The 22,199-nt window shown below is 36.3% G+C and overlaps 1 protein-coding gene across 2 annotated transcripts in view; it reads right to left on the reverse strand.

Moving 5' to 3' along the window:
* Positions 1–22,199, reverse strand: part of SEMA6A (semaphorin 6A) — a 175,324-nt gene that overhangs the window by 15,919 nt on the left and 137,206 nt on the right. The window contains exons 17-19 of one of the 2 annotated variants that reach the window (XM_027874735.1): positions 19,424–19,444; positions 19,236–19,286; positions 13,918–14,082 (exon numbers count right to left, since the gene is read on the reverse strand). In XM_027874735.1, coding sequence (XP_027730536.1) covers positions 13,918–14,082; positions 19,236–19,286; positions 19,424–19,444 — 237 coding nt within the window. The remainder of the gene's footprint in view (positions 1–13,917; positions 14,083–19,235; positions 19,287–19,423; positions 19,445–22,199) is intronic. The other variant, XM_027874734.1, reaches the window with a different exon arrangement.

The following is a 22,199-nucleotide window of genomic DNA, read 5'->3' on the forward strand; positions in this document are numbered from 1 at the left end:
ATATTTGTAATATATAAAAAAAATCCCCAAGCCCCCAAATCCCACATTTAAAAAAGCAGGAAGAATTTTTAACTGGAGACAATTTTAATGTCCTCAAAGCCACACCCAGGCCAATCAGGATGACCACACTGAATGTGAAATGGGAGCTCTCTGTGGTTATCACTGCAGGAAACAGACTTTTTATTGTCTCACAGCATAATGTGAACCAGATGGTCAAAAAGTAAACTGAAACACCATCAGATATGGAAATAGAGCTTATTTTTATAAATGAAAGATGAAGGGCATCTCTTTTTGTTGTTGCTGTTGTTGGGGTTAAAGGGCTGCATCTGAGGGGCTGGTGGTACCCATTCTGTACAAAGTTTACTATGATTAAATTTGCCTATGGCCAGGAAAGCCTATTATCTACATCAGTGACTTGAGCTCTGTAGCTACTTAAAAGTTCATTTATTAAAGTGGTGCTTATCATAGCCCAACCACAGATGAACTCACCTCAAGTTCTGCCAGTCAATCAATCAATAAACATTTATTAAGTATCTACTACAATGCCAGGCACTGTACTAAGTACTGGGGGCATTGTGCTAAGTGCTACCATCTCTGAAATAGCTATATTTTGTGCTGTGACACCATTTACAGAGTAGGAAGAGGATGGGATGTGTGTGTAAAATTCACTTAATTAAAAATATTGTGTTGTTGTTTTTTCCTCCTTGAACACACAAACTTTTTGTTGGCTGATTTATGTTTATGTAACTTTCTCCTGTTTCACTGATTACCAATGCCAGTGCCATAAGCTCGTTATAGATGGATGGCTCAGATTTGGGAGTAACCCCTGAGGTCAGCAAGTACAATCTAATCCCCTCTACAATATCCTTGACAAGTGGTCATCCAGCCTTCATTTAAAAAATCCCTAGTGATAGGAAACTCACTACTTTCCAAAGCCATCTGTTTCATTTTTAAACATTTCTGGTTGTCAGGAGAGTTTTCCATATATTGAATCCAAATCTACCTCTTTAACTTCCACCCATGGCTCCACATTTTTTTCTTTGGGACCACAAAGAACAAGTAAAATCCTCCCCACCTCCCACTTACCCCTGATAATCCTTCAACTACTCTAAGACACCTATCATGTTCCTCTTACACCTTTTGTTCTCCAGACCACACATCTTTAGTTTCTTCAGTTGATTCTTATATGTCATGGTTTTCCTCCCTCCCTATTCTCAGCTCAATCACAGAATCATAGGGGCCTCTCTGGTGTCATGCGGGAAAAAAAAAAAACAACCAAGCACATCCACAACACTGCCCTGGAAGTCAGCAGATCTGGATTTAAATATGGCTTTGACCCACATCAATTCTGTGACCACTGGCAGGTCAGTTCTCCCTCTCTGAATGTCAACTATAAAATTGGATTAATTCTTACATTGCCTACTTCATGGGGTTGTTGTGAGGAGACCTTAACATGCCATAAAAATGCAAGCTTTCAATACTTTCTTGTTGAGTCATTTCAGTCATGTCTGGCTCTTCATGAGTCCATTTGGAATTTTCTTGGCAAAGATAATGGATTCTCCAGCTCATTTGACAGATGAGGAAATTGGAAGAAACAGGGTTAAGTGACTTGCCCAGGGTCACATAGCTAGTAAGTGTCTGAATCTGGATTTGAACTCAGGAAGAAGAGTTTTCCTGATTCCAAGCCCAGTGCTTTATCCACTGCCCCACCTAGCTTCCCAATCGTACTTTGAAGAGGAGTAACTTGATACCCAAAGATATAAAGTAACTTGTCCCTTGGTTCTAAGTCACTGTATGGTTCTGCAAACCATACAATGGACTGTTTGGTTGGTCACTATACGTGATTCCAGTTGTAAGAACTCTGTTCATACAAGGTCTGATACTGGGAATGATTATTTCAGATTCGTACAGCTTTGGAAGGGTATTCATGTTTATTTTTTTTTCTTCCCTTTGATATATCACTACAAACGGGACTAGAAACCCAACATCTAAGTTGATTCTGAAACCAGACAAAGCATTTCTATTTTCCAACTTCCTGGTCTCATCTTCTTCCTTTGAGGTTTCATATGGAGTTAAAAACTATAGGACTAGGAAATAGGTTTATTTAGAAATTTATAAAATCCAGCCAATTCTTTGTTTGGATTATTTTCAGAGCTGTATTTTTTTCCCCTCTACAAAATCAAGGGAAAAAACAAGCTCCAGTTAACTGGTCTTTTTTGGAGCAACTATATCATTTTCTAATTAATCTTCCTATATAATAAAGTCTTTGGGGTCCACAGCACAAGAATACTGTCATGAGATTTTTGAGAACTTCTGGCAACTCGATTGCTTTGAATACAATCCATGTGGGCCTATGTTAATAATAACAGCTAGCATTTATATCACACCTACTATGTGCAAGGCACTGTGCTAAGCACCTTACAAATATCTTATCTGATATTACAAATATTATCTCATGCTATCATGAATGCCTCACTTTAGTAGGTCATATTATATAGTAAAATTCTAAGGCATTAGTAGAGGTTTGAGAGAAGGATTGGATCTGTGATTTTGTTGCCAGATTTTCTCATGAGATTCTTTAGTCATGCTATCTTGATACTACCAATGCAGATCAGTGACTTAGAGTGAAGAGATTTTCCTAGAGCACCAAGGGGTTGAATGATTTGCCTGGGATCACACAGTGAATATGGATGAGAGGTAAAATTTGAATTCAGGTCTTCCTGGTTTGGAGGTCAACTCTCTATCCACTAACATATGTTTTCTCTGTACAAATGGATTTTAGCACAACCCAGGGAAAAATAAGAATTTAAAACAAAGAACAGTTTCAGTGATTTTAAATAAGAGGTCAGCAACTTGAAAAGTACCTCTGAGCCCCAATCTAGAACACTTTACTGTACCATGCTGCTCCAATGTAATCATAGAGTTTCCTGGGACACTGAAAAGTTAAATGATTTGCCCAAGGTCACACAGCCAGTATATGTCACAGAGCGACTTGGACCCAGGTATTCCTGACTCTGAGGCTAGCTCTCTATCTAGTATATATCACACTGCCTGCCTTATTTGCATTTAAAACACTTGGGAATTTACATTTGATTTTTATAAATAATAACAACCCATCAATTCCTCATAACTTACAATGAAAGAAATTAGGGGTTCTAATTATCAGTGGAATACAATATTGGTCCAAATTACATATCTATAACAAAACCCATTTGATTTTCCAGATTCTAGAGCTGATGTCCAAGTATCTTTGGTCTTTCTTCAGGTTCTTTGGAATTGGAAAATAAGGAATTTTTGTACTTCTTCATGACTACCAAGCTTGACAATTATCTGGTTTTGTAGTTTTCATGCATTTCCTAGGTTTGCATTGCTCAAAGGGAGGGGTCAACCATCAAGGACAGAATACTGTATATGTGTAGAAAATGATTTCACGATTGATGCAACTGGTTCCATTATTAGGGTCAGTCCCTTAAAAGGGAACTCCACTCTGTAACATTAAGAAATTATTCTCTTGTTTGTCAAAATGCCTATCCATCCCTGGCTGAAGAGTAGAATAAAAGAGGAAGGAAAACTGAAAAATACTCAGGAACTCATGACCTACCAATCATAATCTAGCAGATAAGTGCTTGCACATAGGAAAAAAAAATACTTGCTAAATTGAGTCTAAATTCCTGGAGTAAGAGAAAGCATTTTTAAGTTACATGAAATTTTTACTGATCTCTTTAATAACAGCTAGCATTTACATAGCACGTTAAGGTTTGCAAAGCACTTCACAAACATCATTTCATTGGATCCTCACAAGGTGGTATTATTACACTCCCCCCTCCCCCAATTTTACAACTGAAGAAACTAAGGCAGAGGTTAAATGACTTGCCCAGAGTCATACAGCTAGTATGCATCAGATGCCAGATTTGAACTCAGGCTTTTCTGATTCTAAGTCCACTATGCTAACCACTGTGCCACTAAGCTACATATAAATACATAAAAATATATTTGGAAATTTTACATGTATTATATACCAAGTTCTAGTGGGCAAACCTCACCAGTACTTAGTATATAATCATTGTCTAACAAATGAGAGATGCTTATGTTCTGTAGAATTTATTATTTATGAATAATGAGAGACTGTAACTAGAAGCTGCATGCTTTGAAATGTCTAAAAGGATAGGAATGAGGCAGTTTTCTTCCATGCTAATAAAATGTCATCAATGTTTAACTTTTCTCAACCCCAATTATTTTAAGTATGGTTCATAATTTCTGTTTTATTTTTGTGAGAAAATTTAATTTCAAATGAATATATGGAAGGGAAGGACTACTTTTTAGAAAGAGAAATTTAAAAGTAGCTGAGACAGAATAATTAAAATTTCCATTAATCAGTCATTAAGGATCTATTAAGCTCTTACTATGTTCCAGACACTGTACTAAGCAATGGAGATTCTAAAAGAGGCAAAAGACAGCTTCTGACTTCAAAGAACTCACAATCTAATAGAGGAGAAAAGCAAACAAATATGTACAAACAAGTTTTATATACATACATACATGAATATAGATACTTCATGGTCTTTAGAATAGAAGAACCAGTGAACAGTACATGCCACAGTTACTTCCACAGTTCCTATTTCTCCATTGCTTTCCCATGTATTTCTATGAGACCACGGAACATTCTCTGTCTCTGCCTCTCTTCCTCTACCGCCTACCCCCATCTCTTTCCTTTCTTTTATTTCTCTCTTTCAGCTGAGTAGTGTGTATTCTGGGTACCTCCTAAGCTCTCAAGGTTTTACTTATATACCAAGTTAAGAAAAGAGATGCTAACCTCAAAAAATTCTGTCATGACTCACTCATTCTTTCCCCATATCTGATAATTCATCTCATCTCTACATGTTGTAGACAGCCATTAATGTTTGTAGAATACCAAGCTAACCAGTAGTTTTAAACTCTCAAACTAGTCTCTAATTAAGAATCATGATATATAGACCTTAGATTATATCCTCATCAATATTGGTAACTAATAAACACAAAATGATTCCTCAAAGTTTTTTTTTTAAAGTTTTGGCTAAAATCAAATAGAAGAAGAGGGTGAAGTTGTACTAAAGCACAAATTATTAAATATTCTAGATGCTCCATTAATAAGACCTAAGTCTAATTAATACTCAAGGTGTAGGTCTTAAAAAATGCTAAGTTGTCAAAACTAATTCAGGCATCAAGGATGTCTTGTGTAAAAGATGGGGAACAGGGACAGGTAGGTGATGCAGTGGATAGAGCACTAGCCCTGGATTCAGTAGGACCTGAATTCAAATCTGACTTCAGACACATAACACTTACTAGCTGTATTATCCTGGGCATGTCATTTAACCCTATGGCCTAGCCCTCCTCCCCCCCAAAAAAAAGACGGGGAGGAAGAGCAAAAGATAGTGGGAAAGAGAGGAGGAAAAGAGAGAAAAGAGAGAGGGAGACAGAGAAATATGCATAGGTCAAGGAGAATAGATATGAATTGAAAAGGTGGTTTAAAATTATAATAGTCTAGAACATTTCTCAAAGTTGAATGGTTCTTTTATACCCCAAGGACATAATTTTGAATTAGAATTTTTAATTATTTAAAAACTGAGTACATAATAATAATTTTAAGAACTCTTTTCTTTTTGCAGTAAAAGTTTTAATGGGAGACAAAAAAGTGAGGTGCTGTCTATGATGTATGATCCAAATATTTGTGTGCAGACAGAGACAGGCAGAAAGAAGAAATTAGCTTTCAACATAGATGACATTTAACTTTTTATTTTTTCTAGCCTTTCCATGATAATCTCTTCAAGACCTTAGATAAATTCAGCAAGTTGTCAGGAGAATACAGAATTAATTAGACCAAATGTATGACCATGCCTGCATGACTGAAAGAACAATTAGAGTCACCCACATGAGTCTTTTCAATTTTCCCCTCCCCAACAACACAGATGTATACATTAAAACTACTAAGTAATTCATTTAAGAGCCCCAGTACATGCCCTGGTACAGCATTCTCTCATTTCTTCCAAGAAAAGCCATGAACTTGAATTAGAGGTCCCTTTTTATTTTTCTTTGACAAGGGCACATTAATAATATGAAAGTGAATGATGATATTATCTTTTCTTATGTAATCTCCTTTCATTCCAAAACCCCTTTCTTCTTTTTCCGGCCAATCTCAGGCTTATTATTGATTTTACCTGGGGTGGGGATGCTGCTTTAGGAAGGCTTAAACCTTTACAAAATAGTTTTAACTTGAATGACAGGGAAGCCCAAGTTAGAGCTATAGATTGCCAGAGGCTTAAATTGGATAATATCCCTAGCTTGGTTATGGAATTGTGTTTTTTATTTTTAAGAAAAATAGCACTGATTGTAGGTTATTGTTATTTTTACACAGGATGTCCCAAAAATCTTTGTACAGTTTTAAGTCATTAGAGCTTTGAATTAAAATTAACTTCAAACTTTTAATAGCTTAAAACTGGATGCAGACTTTCAGGACATGCTGTATATATACACACATAGTATTACACACTGTAAGGTTACATTTATGTCTGTGTCTGACTACTTTTAATTTATCTCTTTGATTAATTCAAGAAGTTACTTCATTTCAATTAAATTCAGCAATTATATTTTAACTTCATACTACTTATTCAGGTATCCACAGCTGTGTTCAGCAAACACCAGCAACTATGGGGAGCTGTCCAGTGATGGGAGTACCAGCAGCCAGGCTCCTCAGCACTGTGCTATCTTCTTCAATTTTATTACTATGAAGATTTCTAACTCCCTTTTTATGACTCAACTTCAAACCTACAAGGTTCATGTCTTCCATTTAGAATTACTATAGTACATTGAAAAGAGAATTAGATTTATGATCCAAAGTTCTGGATTCAAATCCCATTTTTCTCACTTAACTATTTGACCTAGTGAAAGGTAGAGAAATAAATAGGAAAAACCAACAAATGGCTCAAGGAAAAGAAACAAAAGAAAAAAAAATCTCTGGACCTCAGTTTACTCATCTTGAAAATAAGGTGTTTGGACCAGAAAATTTCTAAGGTCCTTTCTATCTCTGTATTTAAGATTCTACTAAAGCAGCAATAGAAATTATCTATCTATCTATCTATCTGTCTATCTATCTAGTTGTTGTCCTTCATACTCAAGAGGACCAAAATGACATCACTATGTCAGGGTCAATGTACAATGTGTCTGACTGTGGCTGATCAGACCAATATAAGTTTGGAAGGCTTTACCACAGGTCAGGCACAAATAGTCTCTATGAACCTTTGCAATGGAGAAGTTTCTAAATTTGTGCATCTTACATTTCTATACACACACACACACACACACACCCCCACACACACAATTTAGGGAGAAAAATAAAGTTTGGCTAAACTAACAGCTGATAAAGTTGAGATTATTCAGAAGTAAGATAATAGGTTTAATCATTCTATAACTTGAAGCATTTCTATTTCTACATTTTCCTAAAGAAGCATTTTAAATTCTGCTTTGGATTATCAAATAAGAAAAAAAAAAGGTAACTACTCTTTATCACATTCAAGGCACATAATTGAGTGATTTACTCTTCTTTGTAACTAAATATAAGTTCTACTTACCTGTAGAATTTTAGATTTTTTTCTTAAATCATGGTATGAACTCTCTTGACTGAGTAGTTTCTCTTATTTATTCATAGAAGTGGTAAAAAATCTCTCAACCAATTTGCCTCTAAGTTTACCATAGATATATTTTCAGACTTACCCTAAACCTTTGGAGATTAAAGATGCTCTGAGTGGTTATTAAGAATATTACATCTCTTATGCTTGATTTACAAATTAGCAGAGTGCCAATGGACAAAATCAAAGGTGTTAGTTTAATTCATCATTCACAAGTGATGTCCATAGTTTGTTTTTATGGGGATTATAATAGCACTGTACCTTGTAGGGCTTTGTTGTGAGGATTAAATGAGATCATATAGAAGTTACTTTAAAGCTCTATGTAAATGTTAGCTCTATTATTTTAAAATCAAATTTCTTCTGATGATTCAGTCATATATAAAAATAAAAAGTTGGCATTTATTGAGCACTTCAAGGCTTGCAAATTGCTTTATATACATTATCACACTTGATCTTCCGAATAACTCAGTGAGGTAGGGACTACTGAACTGTATTATCCTTGGTTTATAAATGAGGGAGCTGAGACTGAGATAAGTGATGGTCATGGTCACACAGAGGGAGGGTTTAAACTTTGGTCTACCCTGACTCTAGATCCTCCCCTGGATCAACTGGGTACTACTACATTATTTAGTCTCACCTTAATCAACATTTCTAGCACTCCTGTTCTATCCTTATTTTACATGTGTTTGTGAGTGTTTAAAAAATTATAACATCAGTCAATAAACTATTGAAAATTAGAAATATGCTAATTCACAGATATAAGGATATGTAGAAAAATCAAAACTATTTCCATTTCTCCTGTTCTTGTTCCTTGCCTCTGACCAATCATACTTTATATCTAATCTATTCCTTTCCCTGATCATAAATACCCCCTCTCTGGAAAAATCCATATTTAGCATAGAAAGGGAGTTTGGAGATTGCCTAGTCTACTTACTAGAATCAGTGGTATAAAAAACAAAGCAACAGACTGAGTTAGAGAACTTGAATTTGAATTCTGCCTTTGCAGAATCTAATCTTTCTGGGTGAGATAATACATTAAGGCTCTTATCATTTATTAACATCTTAGCTCCTTATACATTCTCTCCTTAGCAGAAAACCCCTGAGCAAGTAGGACTGATAAGTTTTAATGGAAAGAGGAGAATGGAAATGGTTTTGCTTGGATTGTTACTTGGTTCAATGGGAAGCCCTAGGCAGCATGAGGTATAGGTACTTACCTATGTAGTGAGAGGGTTTCATTCAATCCATAAGCATTTGTTAGGTTCTTCCTAGATGCTGGGCACTGAATGAGGGAACCCTGAAGGCCAACCATGTATTTCACCTTTTTGCTTGGAGGCACGACTACCTCCATGCCTATTCTCATTTTCCAAATTGTAGTTAAGACACCCATTGATAGTCACATATTTTCAATAAAGTTTTTATGTGTCCTGAGAAACACACTTCTTAAAGAGACTGCTGGCATACTAAAAACTTGGTACTGAAATAGAAAAAAATCGAGTAGACTTGGAACAACCAGTGGCTACCTCAACTAATCTAATTAAAAGTATTCACCAAACTATCTGCCATGGAGCACTGCTATTTTAGGTCAAATGGAGAGGAGTGCCATGAGAAAATGGTGATGTTAGTAACATTATTTTCATCTCAAATATTAAATATGAAATTATTTATGAATTCAAAATGCTTAATGTAGGATTTTCAGTATAAAATGGACAAAATCTCTTCTATTCTGCTGCAAAAGTTATCTCAGTGGTACGCCATACCACCACTCCCCCAAACTTCCAGATCAATCAACATTTATTAAACACCTACTAAGAGCCAGGTACCGTGCTAAGTGCTGGTCAACATTTATGCTTTCCATAATCATATTTTGAATCCCCAAATATTCCTTGGCTTAGTTAATTTAGGAAATATTGCTCTAAGGTAGTACTAATTTCTACCAGACTAAATCACCCATCCCCAGTCACAAAGTTCTGCTGAATAACAACAGGTATCAGAGGAGCTAAAGAGAGCATGAATCACTTGTTCTTGCCATGTCTACCAAGTAGAAAGGTATGGTTTTGACTGAATCTCATTTTTTAAAAACACTAAGTAACCAGGCAATGATTAGATCAGACTGGAGTTTTTTGTTACTCTAAAACCACAGTAAAGTTTTCACAGGAAAAGAAGGTAGTTATTGACTGTGAAGAATTCTTTTTATCAAATTTGGGGCAAAATAGAATTTAGTTATGACTTCCTGTGAAATGTGGGAAATACTTCACTCCCCTCTTTATAGTCTCTTTATAGTCACATTTTGTGACTCCTACTGGTGTGTACCCACTCAAAGTAGAAAAAAACTAAACAAATATTACATTGTTTAAAGTTTATTGATATGTTAGTTTGATTTAAATTGCTCACTTAACCAATAATCTTATTCTCCCATATATGTTTTCTTTGAGCACAATGGGTACATCTCAAACTACTTTGATATTACCTCCTTTCAAGTAAAATAATGTCTTATTTCAGGAGCTTCCTGTGATATGCACATATGAGACTATCCTAAAATTTTTGATTGATTAGAAATACTTGATGAGTAGAATGTTTCTGAATATTAATTTTTAAGTGACATTTCTACAATTCATGAGAATGTTACATAAAATTTGGATAAGAACTTTTTTTTGGGGGGATATATTCAATTCACTCTTGCTATCATCGATTACTGTATAAATTGTGTGCCCCATAACGGTGACATCAATTCTGATAGAGTCATGAAGAAGGCACACCTGCCTTCTTTGAAACCAGTTTTATAACCCTGTTACATGTCTATATTTGGTGGGAAAATTAGGGGCTATGGTTATGCCAGGATGACTTAAAAAAAAAAGTACTTCTTACTCTTCTTTTTGTTGAGTGTTGAGAAAAGACAAATCATAATCTAAAAATAAATGGGCCTTGGCATTCATGTTTAAATGTGATGAAGTCCACCTCAGTTATTATAGGATAAATAAAAATTTTAAAACCTGGGTGGAATTGATAAAATGAAAGTCTTCACTGCAGCTAATTTACCATCTCTGTGACTAAAAGACAGGATGGAAAAGCTACAGACATCTAGAGACCAGAAAAAACAGAGCCATTGACTGAGCTCCCACTAATGAACCTAGGACTTAAAAGATATCAAACAATTCTAAAAAATGTAGTAAGGACAAGAGACATTACACAAGGCTAGTAGGGTAAGAAAAGGCAAGGTCAGTTAGTTACTGACAAGGAAAAGGACTTCATTTTCTGTAGCAACACATTTGAGTAGTTTTCTATATCTGTTCTTGGGCTTTGTTAGTATGAGTATACATGCATACAGGACTGTCATGTTACTTACAGTGTAGAGAGTAAAGCCTTGGAACATTCCACAGAGGGGCAGAGGGCTAGTCTTTATTATTTTGAAAGGGGGAGACTAAATACAATGGCAGCAGAAGGGAAAGTTTAGTTGTGCAAGGCGAGGAACAGTGACGGGTGTTTTGACAAAGGTGAGAAACATATAGAATTAAATCAATACTGAAAACACAGCAAGGAAAAGAAACAAAAACAAAAGCAAACATACTCTGGAAATGCAGCCTTACTAAGGATACCTCTCTGAAATTGGCAGCATTTAGCTAAGGGCATGTGTTCATTACTTGATCTTTGTGGTCAGTCAAAAGAAAAAAGAGAATCAGACACCTGACTCCTCCTGGCTTGGCCATCCAATATATCATTTTATGCTTAGTGAAGAAAAGAGAGGTAACTTAGAAACAATTCCAGAGTATATTTAGCTACCAAAGCTGTGGGCACACAAATGTCACATTTCCGTGAATTAACCCATTGAAAGAACATCCCTTTTCAGTGGCCCACAGATGACCGAAAAGACACTTGTACCGAATTAGATACTGAACACAAATGGATGTGACATCACCAAGGCACCAGGATCAGAGAAAATAAAGAAGCAAATGGATTAAGAATCACTTCAATTTGAGAGACATACATGTGAACAAGAAAAGAAAGAAAATACATCCAAAAGAATAACCCGGCTACTAAATCACATCACAGAGCACTTTGCAAAATGAAACAGAAATTTAAAGGAAATTCGTGGATGCTTAAAGAAAAGAAATCTACAGGGGTGGGAGGTGGGGAGAAGGAAAAATAAAATCATGGTTAAAAAAAACATTAAGCTAAATTCTTTTTGAATTTTGCATAACAACTCATTGGCATTGCCCCCCCAAAGGACTTAATCAATTGTGCCAGAAAAGCCACATTTGATTGGGCAAGGCAAGGAGTTAATAGCACATGAATAGTGGTAATGGTAGAGACCCACGCAATCACCTCTGCCACCATTGTCTGACAATATGTAGACTGCTTCCAGCTTTGTCAATATTCATAATTAAACCAAAAGAATGAACAATGCAAAATTTTTTAACTGTCAACTGTTAATAAGACTCTGATAACCTCCACTCCCTGGGGAGATAACCATTCAGAGCAAGCTATCGACCCCATTAATTAGTGAATTGAAGTGAAAATTGAGACTGAGAGCTTAAATACTTTGTTAATATTTTTTCTTGCATTTCAGGAAGCCTCTACTGTGTATGCAAGTTGTTTTAAAGAAGTTGCCTTTTGGCCATTGAGAACACAGATGTGGCAAACAATTCTGGGGCATGGAACCACACAAAACAAATCACAGCTAATGCACATAATCCTTAACCTGCTATGACTGGGTCCTTACCCTATCACAAATTAGCATGATATATTCTAGGGAGGTTAACAACACCAAGTACCCCTTCAACATAATGAAACTGATGAGACCAGACTAGCAATTTTGCTTACATTTGGGGGGCAGGGAATACTACCCAAAATGATGAAGGCTAAAGAATATTACAAAAGGTTAAGGGAAGACACTCTCAAGGAAAGATTAAAAGGACTTAAACTGTATTGCTTGGCTAAGCCATAACTAGCAGTAGAAGGACACAAGATACTCCTATATATTCTGAAGAAGATTAATAACATTAACTTGATACAAGAGGACCACAGCAGAGGAAATGGGAAGAAATAAAGGAAAGGGAAATTTAGGACAAAAACATTAAAATGGTAAGTGGTAGTCTTCCAAGGGTCAAGGTGTCAGCTCTATCCCTTGAGACACAAAACACTGAACTGGACCAAATTCTTGAAAGCAGACAGGAGTAAACAATTCTGAATGGAGTGGAAAGGCTAAGCAAAATAACTGGCCTTTTCAGTTTCTGATTTGCAAGACTCTTTTCTGGACAAGTAAAGGCTTCTTTGGTTGCAGCTGTGACTAAAGTAGCATGTGTTAATGAGGCCCAACAAATGGTGAAAAAAGATTACATTTCCTGTCCCTAGTTGACCAAAGAAAGGAAAGGAAAATTTTGGACAGTTCAAAGTACAAGCTCTTCATTTACTTTGGCTTCCTTTCCAATTTTAACAAATAATATTTCTGCTCGATTAAATTGCATTTAAATCTTCATTTTTAAGGACAATTACAGTGCATATGAGGCTATGGCTCTATGCAAACACTATTAAACTATGTATCTGGAACCAGAATATTTGGACAGTTTCTCTGTGCTTTGTGTCAAACAGTGATACTGTACAAAAGTTAGATTTTTTTCTTTAGTGATTAGCACATTTGCAGAGCAAAAGGCTGGAAAAAGCATTTGTTAAATAAAAGCTATTTTAATCTTTTGTTACTCTTTTTGGTGCTGTATTTTGGTTTTATGTGTCTTCACTTTTTACTACTGAGACTGGACCTCTGAGAGTTCTTGTTTACATAGTTTTCATACCCAGGAAGGCTCATTCCTGTCATTTGTCAATGATCTGATGAATTTACCTGTGTTTTAGGTTAATTCAACTAGCCTTCACTGCTTTGCCTTAAGTCACAAAGGTAAAAGGAGGTGAAAACATCACTAAAGGAAACTGAGATGAAAGGGAAGAGGATTAGCCTCAGCCAGCTTTTGCTTAAGGCTAAGCTTTCCTCTATTTAACTGAGAAAACTTTAATTTCAAAGGTCTTAATTCCTTACTCTTCCAATAACAATAATATACTTGTATTATTTGTTTTGTGTGGCTTCTTTATTCAGTGGATATTTTGGTTAAGGCCTAAAATGGAGTATTTTGTTTCTGACTTTTTCATAAGCTTTTAATAATCGTGCAGTGGAGATTTGTGCAGTATTACCAAGATTTAGCTGGAAGCAGTTACAAAGTCTTCCCCCCCACCCTTCTCCCCACAGGAAGAGTTATTTCCAAGGCCTTACCCTTCTTGTCTTGGTGATTATGGGATGAAACTGCCCCAAAGGGATCTGTGCTGTCAGATGAGTCAAGCAGATCCTTCCAATCCTGCATGTGTCCCCCAGACTCATAACCCTCTTGACCCGTCGTATCTGAAGTGGTCGTGCTGGGAAAGAGGGAACTGGAGTGCCCTGTTTTCATCACAGATACAGTTAGGAAAAATATCACCTGTAAACCATCCATCCCTTTTTCTGACAGCCCAGAGCTGACACACATAAGCTGCCAAAAAGTTGACTAAAGACCACTGGGAGACCTGGTGGATCCTGTCTTTATTCTAGAGGGAAAATATAAGCATATACTCTAAGGGAATTTTTGCTAAGAGGGAACTATTCTGTTATTTTACTTTTTTCTCAGTACTGAAGGGTCGTTCTATGTCCCAACAACCAATAGCTTGGGTATCCTGAGTTCTCATGTCTTCATTTAGATGGCACAGTGGCTAGAGCTGGGAACTTGGGAGTCCAAAAGACCTGTATTCCAGTCCTACCTCAGATACCAATTAGCTGTGTGACCCTAGGCAAGTCACAACTCCTTTCAGCCTCAGTTTCCTCATCAGACAATGGGGATAATAATAGCACCTACCTCACAGAGTCCTTGTAAGGCTCAAGTGAGTTTCAACATGTTAAAAAAAAACTCTTTCATTTTACAGATGAGGAAACAGAGACCTAGAGAGGTGAACAGATTTGCCCAACATCAGGCAGTAAATGGGAAGACCAGGATCTGAACCTAGTTATAGATTTATGTTCCATAGCACCAACTGTGCTCAAATGGGTCTTCCATATTACGGGATAAAATAATGCTCTCTAAAAGGGTCTCCTTTTTTTTTTTTAAAGTCATCTAAGCCTCACCTAGGATAAAGAAATTCTTTCTATGATTCTACAGCTTTAAAAAAAAATAGTTGTCACAACCTGTTACAATAATAAGCTGTTAAGACAATATATTTGGTGTGTAATTATCTCATGGATTCTATTGTATGGGAAGGTAGGTGTAGTCTTTTATATGCCAATAACAAATGAAATTTGGTTAATGACTGATACTGTGGTTATGGTTGATTTTCATATCATTGAGACTTTAGACTCACCCACAGGGCTCAGGTTAGAAAGGAAAATATTTTTGTGACAGGTAGCAGGTGGAGGATGATTCCAAGAAGAAGCCTGACATGAATGGGAGCTGTGGCCAAGGCACTAAATGATTGTTAGCAACCTCCTGTGTGTAAGTGTGTAAGTCCTTCAATAATCACCTGGCAAGGTTAGAATGCTAATTTGTGTCAGTGAAAAAAGCAGTTGCTTCTATTAAGCTACGATTTTGATTCAAAGAAACTCTGATACACCCGACCTTTGGTAGAAATGAAATGTTGCCATTCTGTGGCTTTCAAGCAGTGTCCTTGACTTTAGTAAATGAACATGTAGCAGCCCTTTGGACAATGTGTAAAGATGTATAAGTACAATTATTGTGAATGCTTAACTGGCGCATTCTGTAAGGAAGTGGGAGAGATCAACAATTAGTTCCACCCTGGCTCCAGCCTTGGATTGTCATAATCCTAAATGTGGTGAATAAAGTATTCTGTATTTCAGATGGAGAGACAAAGAGCCTGTGTTATTCTTTTATCTGCTCTAATAGGAAATTGGGTTCTACCAACAGAACTGAATAATATAAATCATAAGCAATGCTTTTTTTTTTAGGGGTTGAGTTATTTTGCTTCAAGAGAAAAAGAAGGCAAAGAGTTTATCTACTACCAAAAAAATTTTACAGCAGCCACAGCACATTGCTGAAGGCATGGGTAACATTTCAGCAAAGTGGCTTCTGATCCAAGCTTGTTATTGGCCCCCCCCCCCCCAACTTTAAACATCCGCTTTATTGCAAAAGTCTGATTCAGATTTAACTACTAAAACATGTTCATTAAAAACCCAGGAATTGTACTTGTGGAATGAAAAACTCTCAGTTGCTGAATTTCTCCATTTTGTCACCCCTGCATTTATTTTCAAGCTCTAATAAGTAAAGGGGTGGAAAAAAAGTCTAGGAAATGGAAATTGAGTTTTCTCTCATTCCCACTCATTTGTTCTGAGATCTGAAACACATTCTCCATTACAGCACTCTTGGGTTTGTGATTGCTGTACTGAAATATGTGGTCCAGCTTAATATAGAACTCAGCCTTCAACATGAGAAAACAATTAACAATAGTTTTGTGAGGGGCTGGGAATTGTGGAGCATACCAGCAAGTAGCAGGGATTTCTCTAAACCACACTGATATGCATTTTGTATACCTTTCATTTAACAGTGTTCAAGGGGTGATTTTATGGTAATACCGTAAGTACAGTTTAGGGAGAATGTTTCTAAATATGGTCATCATGGGGAAATATAAGCCTGAGGGACACATTTTCTGTAGAAAGATTTCCTGGACCATATGCTACAAATACATGGAGAGCTCATTGGTAATGGAAAGCTATGGCTACAAGAAGAAATTAATGTGGACCAGATGGTAGTAAAGTAGGAAAGGGTTTTACACAAATGTGAGAGATCAACTAAGGCTCTCCATCACTAAAGTGTTAGTCTAGTACACACACAGACAAGATTTCCTGTATGCAAATTTAGAGAAACCATACTTCTTCTGATTTACTCAGCAGAAGACATCAAGGCAGTCATTTTTTAAACTTGTGTTTCTGAGGACAATATAAACAACCTGTTTTTGTAGTGAATTAAGCAATCTGAAAAAGTAATGCCTTGGCTTTTCATTAAATTTTCAAAAATGCCAGGTGAAAAGAGCACCATCAAGCACATATCTTGAAAAAAAATCAGTCATCTCTTCTCTAAGATAAAACAAAAGATTTAAAGAAAACCTTTTATCTCTTTGTATAATCTGAGGTAAGTGGTTGTATCATTTGTTATGTATTCTCTATGAGACTTCTGGAACCACAATAATGCTACAAAAACAGGCACTCATTTGTAGATACAGGACTGCATACTGATGGATTTGTAAACTATAATTTTGTTACTATCAGTGGGCTCTGCAGTCGAATGAGAAAGGTCATATTTCTGTAAGTAGAAACTATACTCAATTATTCTCATAATGTCAAAACAATGCTTTTTTAAGGCAAAATGGACTGCTCAATATGCACTTTATTGTTTCTCTATATCCACAAATCATTAAGATTCTAGAGGTTAAGAGACTTCACACTCCATCCTATTAACCACTACTTCAATCTAATTAGACACTGAGAGTCTAAATCAACACAGGGTAAGAGAAGTGGGGAAATAATCAAGGCCCAATTCACTAAAATAGCACTCTTGCTCATGTAGCTAAAGTTGAACAACGGTTTTGCGCAATAGGGGGGATCAGAATAGTTTTAGTTGAATCTAGAAACATTCTCTCCATAGCTTAGTATTACAGTTCCATGGAGGCCTAACTATACACAGATCTGAGCTCAGCACTGTACTTTCACTGCAGATGGGAAAAGTTCACAACTTAAATCATCATGCAATTTGCCCTCCCCCTTTTTTTTCTGACTCATGCTCTTGACAGATAGGAACTCTGAAGATAGCAAACATTAATCCTTGTTTTGCATCCTGTGCATTCTCACAATATTGTGGTGGTTGGAACCAATCTGGATGTATTAGCTTCAAAACAGGCAAATCTCTTGCATTCATTTATGAAATAAGCAATATGTTAGAATGGCCTCTGTTTTGTCCATGTGAGCACCTGTTTATAGTTAGTAAATGTCCTCTTTCTGATGGCTTATCTATAATTTAATCATGTGATAATGGAGAAGAGTTTGCAGGGAGAAAGGATGAGATCAGCAGTCATGGATGATAGAGGGGTCAAGATCCCACACTTCAATTTCTCCCTGCAGGAGAAATTACCTGGTGACTCCATGTTACAATTTGTCTCAGCATGTCTGATTGCTAAATTCAAGGGAGTTTGGGACTTTATGTTTGGCCCATATTTCTCCATTCCATCTGATAAAGATTATCCCATTATAGAAACTGATTATCCCTGTCTCCACAAATAATAGGAGTTAGAAGAGTCTCTTTTGAATACACATGCCCATTTCTACTGGATGGTTTATTATAAACTGCCCTTCTTTCTATAGTACATCATTCCTCACACCTTTGGTGGGCAATGTTATGATTTCAATGAGGCAAACCAGAGTAAACAGAGCACTGTAGGCTACATATACCCATTTTACTACAAATGAGAGATCAGAGGATGATATTTGGTGATATTTAAGCCCTTTTTGTATCTTAAATTCATGCAGCAAATTATAATTGTGTTGGTCCTCAAGTAAGGAAAAACATAGTATTTAATGATTTCCCCCTTAGTTTTCATTATCAGTAAGTAATATTACACCTTTAACTATAACTAACTATGGTTTGAGGAGGTATAATATTTAAATCAGAGCTTAAAAAGAAATAGAAGCTCTGAATGTACTACTGAAGCATTCAGTTTCCAGTATAATATAAAGTCTAAATTTAATGTCATGCATGTTTTCTACTGTCATATTGATGAGCCATGCCTCATGTATAGTTGTACTTTATAATAAAATATTTGGGGAGTGCCTTAAGAAACGGTGAGTGACATTTCCTGTTTTTCAAATAAAGAGCTCAATATATTCAATCTCTATAAACAATGATTTTACCCTATATGGTTCTCTTATCATTATGCATACATTTTACAAAACACAGCAGGGCCTTTGGTAATGAGATTTTCAAGTTATCCACATATCAACTCCATTGTTACCATTATTTCCTCACATTAAAAAAAAGACCCTATTTAAATAAAGGATTTACAAGTAAATCCTATATTTGGAGATAATCATACTTATTCTGATGGATGATGTTGGAAAGTCTTGACCAATAGTGGGATGATCGCCTAGGCATCATATTGGCCTTCCTCTGGAGCATGGAGATCCCAAGAGTCAGAATTTCTTAGTCTGATACAATGTCTGATCAGTGTAACAGGGATCTACTGGTTACAAATGCTACTCTTTCCCCATAAATATACCTATATACACAAACAATATCTCTCTCAAGAACATGTTAAAGTTGGAATTAGGCCATCCTAGGTTTTAGATATTTATGTTACATGAATTAAAATATTTAGGACTCAATTTCCGGCATCAATTGCCTCACCAAGAAATTTTGAACCACTATGCAGATGTATTGATAAGTTTAGTGAATTGGGCCCCCAAATAATAAATTATGCAGTCTCTGATGTTAAAGAATGAAAGCTATCAGCTACTACAATGATGAATGACTTGGGGAGAAGTTTTAGAAATATTCATAAACTGACCATGCACTGTGTGGTAAGACATTTCATGATCTGGTGGAGGAGTTGAAATGTCTATGAAAGAAATAAACCAGGATAAAATCGTCAATTAAAAAGGAAATCCCAGGCTTAAAAATACTGAGATTAATGAAAAAATGCCCCCCCAAATAGATTTTCTCAGCTATTAAAGCATGTGAGTAATATTTTCTTACCATTCAGTGCCACAAAGGAATCTGAAAGACCAAGAAGAAGAAGAAAGTTACTTAATGCATGATATATTCACTTCCAGAATCTTTGTGTGGAAAGATAGCAAATCCTTCCTCTAAATTTAACTATGCTAGTCCTTAGAAAACAGAGAGAATGATACAACTTGATGATGAACAGGCCAAATTCAAAGTCATACCAGCTTTTCAGGGTGTACAGGAGCCTGCGGTACACTGACCTTACCACTGAAGACCCAGAACCACCCCAATGCCACAATGGGGCATTAGAAGAGAACTTGAGTAGAGAATTATTATCACTATTATTGTTATTTTATTCTTTAGCATGGCTTACAGGTTACAAATGAGTTGACTTCTAGGGAGGCGGCACAATGGATAGAGAACTGGTCTTGGAATCAGGACAACGAGCTCAGATCCTGCCTTGATCATGATTTAGCTGTGTGAATCTGGACACTGAACCAGTCTCAGCCTCAATTTCTCAGTCTATAAAATGAGGCTAATAATAGCCTCTACCTCATAGGGTTTTTGTGGCAATCAAATGAGTTAAAAGATGCAATGCTTTGAAAACTTCATTTATTTATTTATTTGTGAGGCAATCGGGGTTAAATGACGTGCCCAGAGTACCACAGCTAGTAAGTGTCAAGTGTCTGAGGCTGGATTTGAACTCAGGTCTGCCTGACTCCAGGGCAGGTGCCCTATTTACTCTACCACCTGGCTGCCCCTTTGAAAACTTTAAAAGACTACATAGATGTTTGCTATATTACACAGTGACGGTGTTTTCAGGTTTTGTTCCTAGCACATAATAAGAACACATTGATGAATTATTATCAATAATATCAGTAACATTTATATAACCTATCTCTCTCTTTCTTTTGATATGCAAAGGCCTACATACAGTCCAGACAAATCAGATGCCTAGCTATTCTATATGTATTCATTCTACATATCTAGAATGTGCTTCTTCTCAGTCTTAGAATCCCTAGTTTCCTTCAAAGCTCAATTCAAATGTTTTGTCTTCCATGGGACCTTTCTTTACCACCCCTGGCCACCCCCTGGCTACCCCCTGCCTTGTTGTGGTGCTGCAACCCAGAATTAACCTTGTATTTGCTTTGCAGTTTTTGAATCTATATGTTATTTCCCCCAATAGAACACAAGCACTTGGTGGTCAGAGGCCAGCAGTTAATAAATGCTTGTTGATTGACATAGTACTATGAAGTTGCAAAGTATTTTCCTTACAATGAACCTATGAGGAAAGTAGTGAGAATATGGTCATCCTCACCTCACATATGAATAAACTCAGGATCTAAAAGGTTACTCTTGTTCACAGAGCTAGTAATAGACCAAGGTGGGATTTGAACCTGATTCTCCAAGTCCCATACTCTATCTGCCAGCCACACTACCTCAACTGAATTAACATACACACTCACTAGGGTAGCATGTAATCATCAAGACAAACTAAATACTCTTTCATTTCTCTGTCTGTAATGCAGAACTATTCATATTATGTTCAGTTCTTGTCTGGGCTCCAGTGCTCCTCTGATTGCTTCTTTTGAAGTCAATGCCTCTGCCAAAAGGCAGAGATGCGAAGACTGTGAGGGATGAATGGAAACCAAGCGCATACCTGATTCTGAGAGTTCAGGTTTAACTTTGGATTTTTCCTGAACGTACCACCCAGCTTCCGACAACCACTTCAGTACTCAGATTTTCCATTATGCTCCCTTACATTTGACCCCCCATTCCCACTGCTTCCCATATCACAAGGTTAAGAAAACAGAAAAAAATGTGCCTCAAGCCAAACACATTTAAAGTTTACCTACAGAAACAACATCCCGTGAAAATGGGACTGAAGGGCAATAGGAAGAAGAAGCAAAGTTTATCAAGTGCCTGTTTATCTTATGCCCCGAGCACATGCTAATATGCATAACCAACACAGTGTAGGCACACATACACACAAATATTTCTCATTCATGTATGCATATATGCTACACTGACAGAATTGCCTTCATTCATTTCTTGATGCCTGAAATTCTTTATCTGTAGGATATGTGGATATGTGGATATTTATCTGTAGGAAATGTGACTTTGTTACTAATGTTGGCTTTAGTATTCCAGTTCTGATGTGAACCCACACAAGCTAGGAAAGTTTAGGAAAAGGTTTCTTGTAAATGATCCTAGTATACCTGGGTATCAGACCGATTTCTGAAAGAGGTGAGATCATAATGAAATGGTAGCCTTAACTCTGAAATTCCAGGACTCAGCAAAAGTAACATGTAGACATTTCATTGTGACATCACAAATATAAAATGAAGTCACATGACCAAGTACCTATAGGTTAATGTGAAAATTAATTTCTTAATTAAAGGTAATTTTAAAATTTTCTCTCTTAATTAAAGGTATTTAACTCCTTATTTTTTGCATTTAATTTAATACATGTAAATAAAAAATAAACCAAAAATATTTTTTAGTAGTGTCATATTCATTATTCTATATCATTTTGGTCTAAAGTTATTTTCCATTGAGTCTAAGAGATGGCAGCAGGTCTGAGCGGGTCACTTTCTCCCTTAGGACATGGGTTACTTATGAAATTGTGACTACAAAGTTACTTTGAAAGTTCTTTGAAATAAAGTCTGTATACGTGTTCCTTCAGAAGTCAGCACAGGTTTGTGGGTTAACATCTTTCAAAAAGTGATATTTGACATTTTCAGCTACTAAGTACTTAGTTGGTTATTTCTGAAATTTGTTTTCGCTTATTCCCTAGAACCTCTGC

The sequence above is a fragment of the Vombatus ursinus genome, unplaced genomic scaffold (genome assembly GCF_900497805.2).
Source record: "Vombatus ursinus unplaced genomic scaffold, bare-nosed wombat genome assembly UNPS02014807.1, whole genome shotgun sequence".
Taxonomy (NCBI): domain Eukaryota; kingdom Metazoa; phylum Chordata; class Mammalia; order Diprotodontia; family Vombatidae; genus Vombatus; species Vombatus ursinus.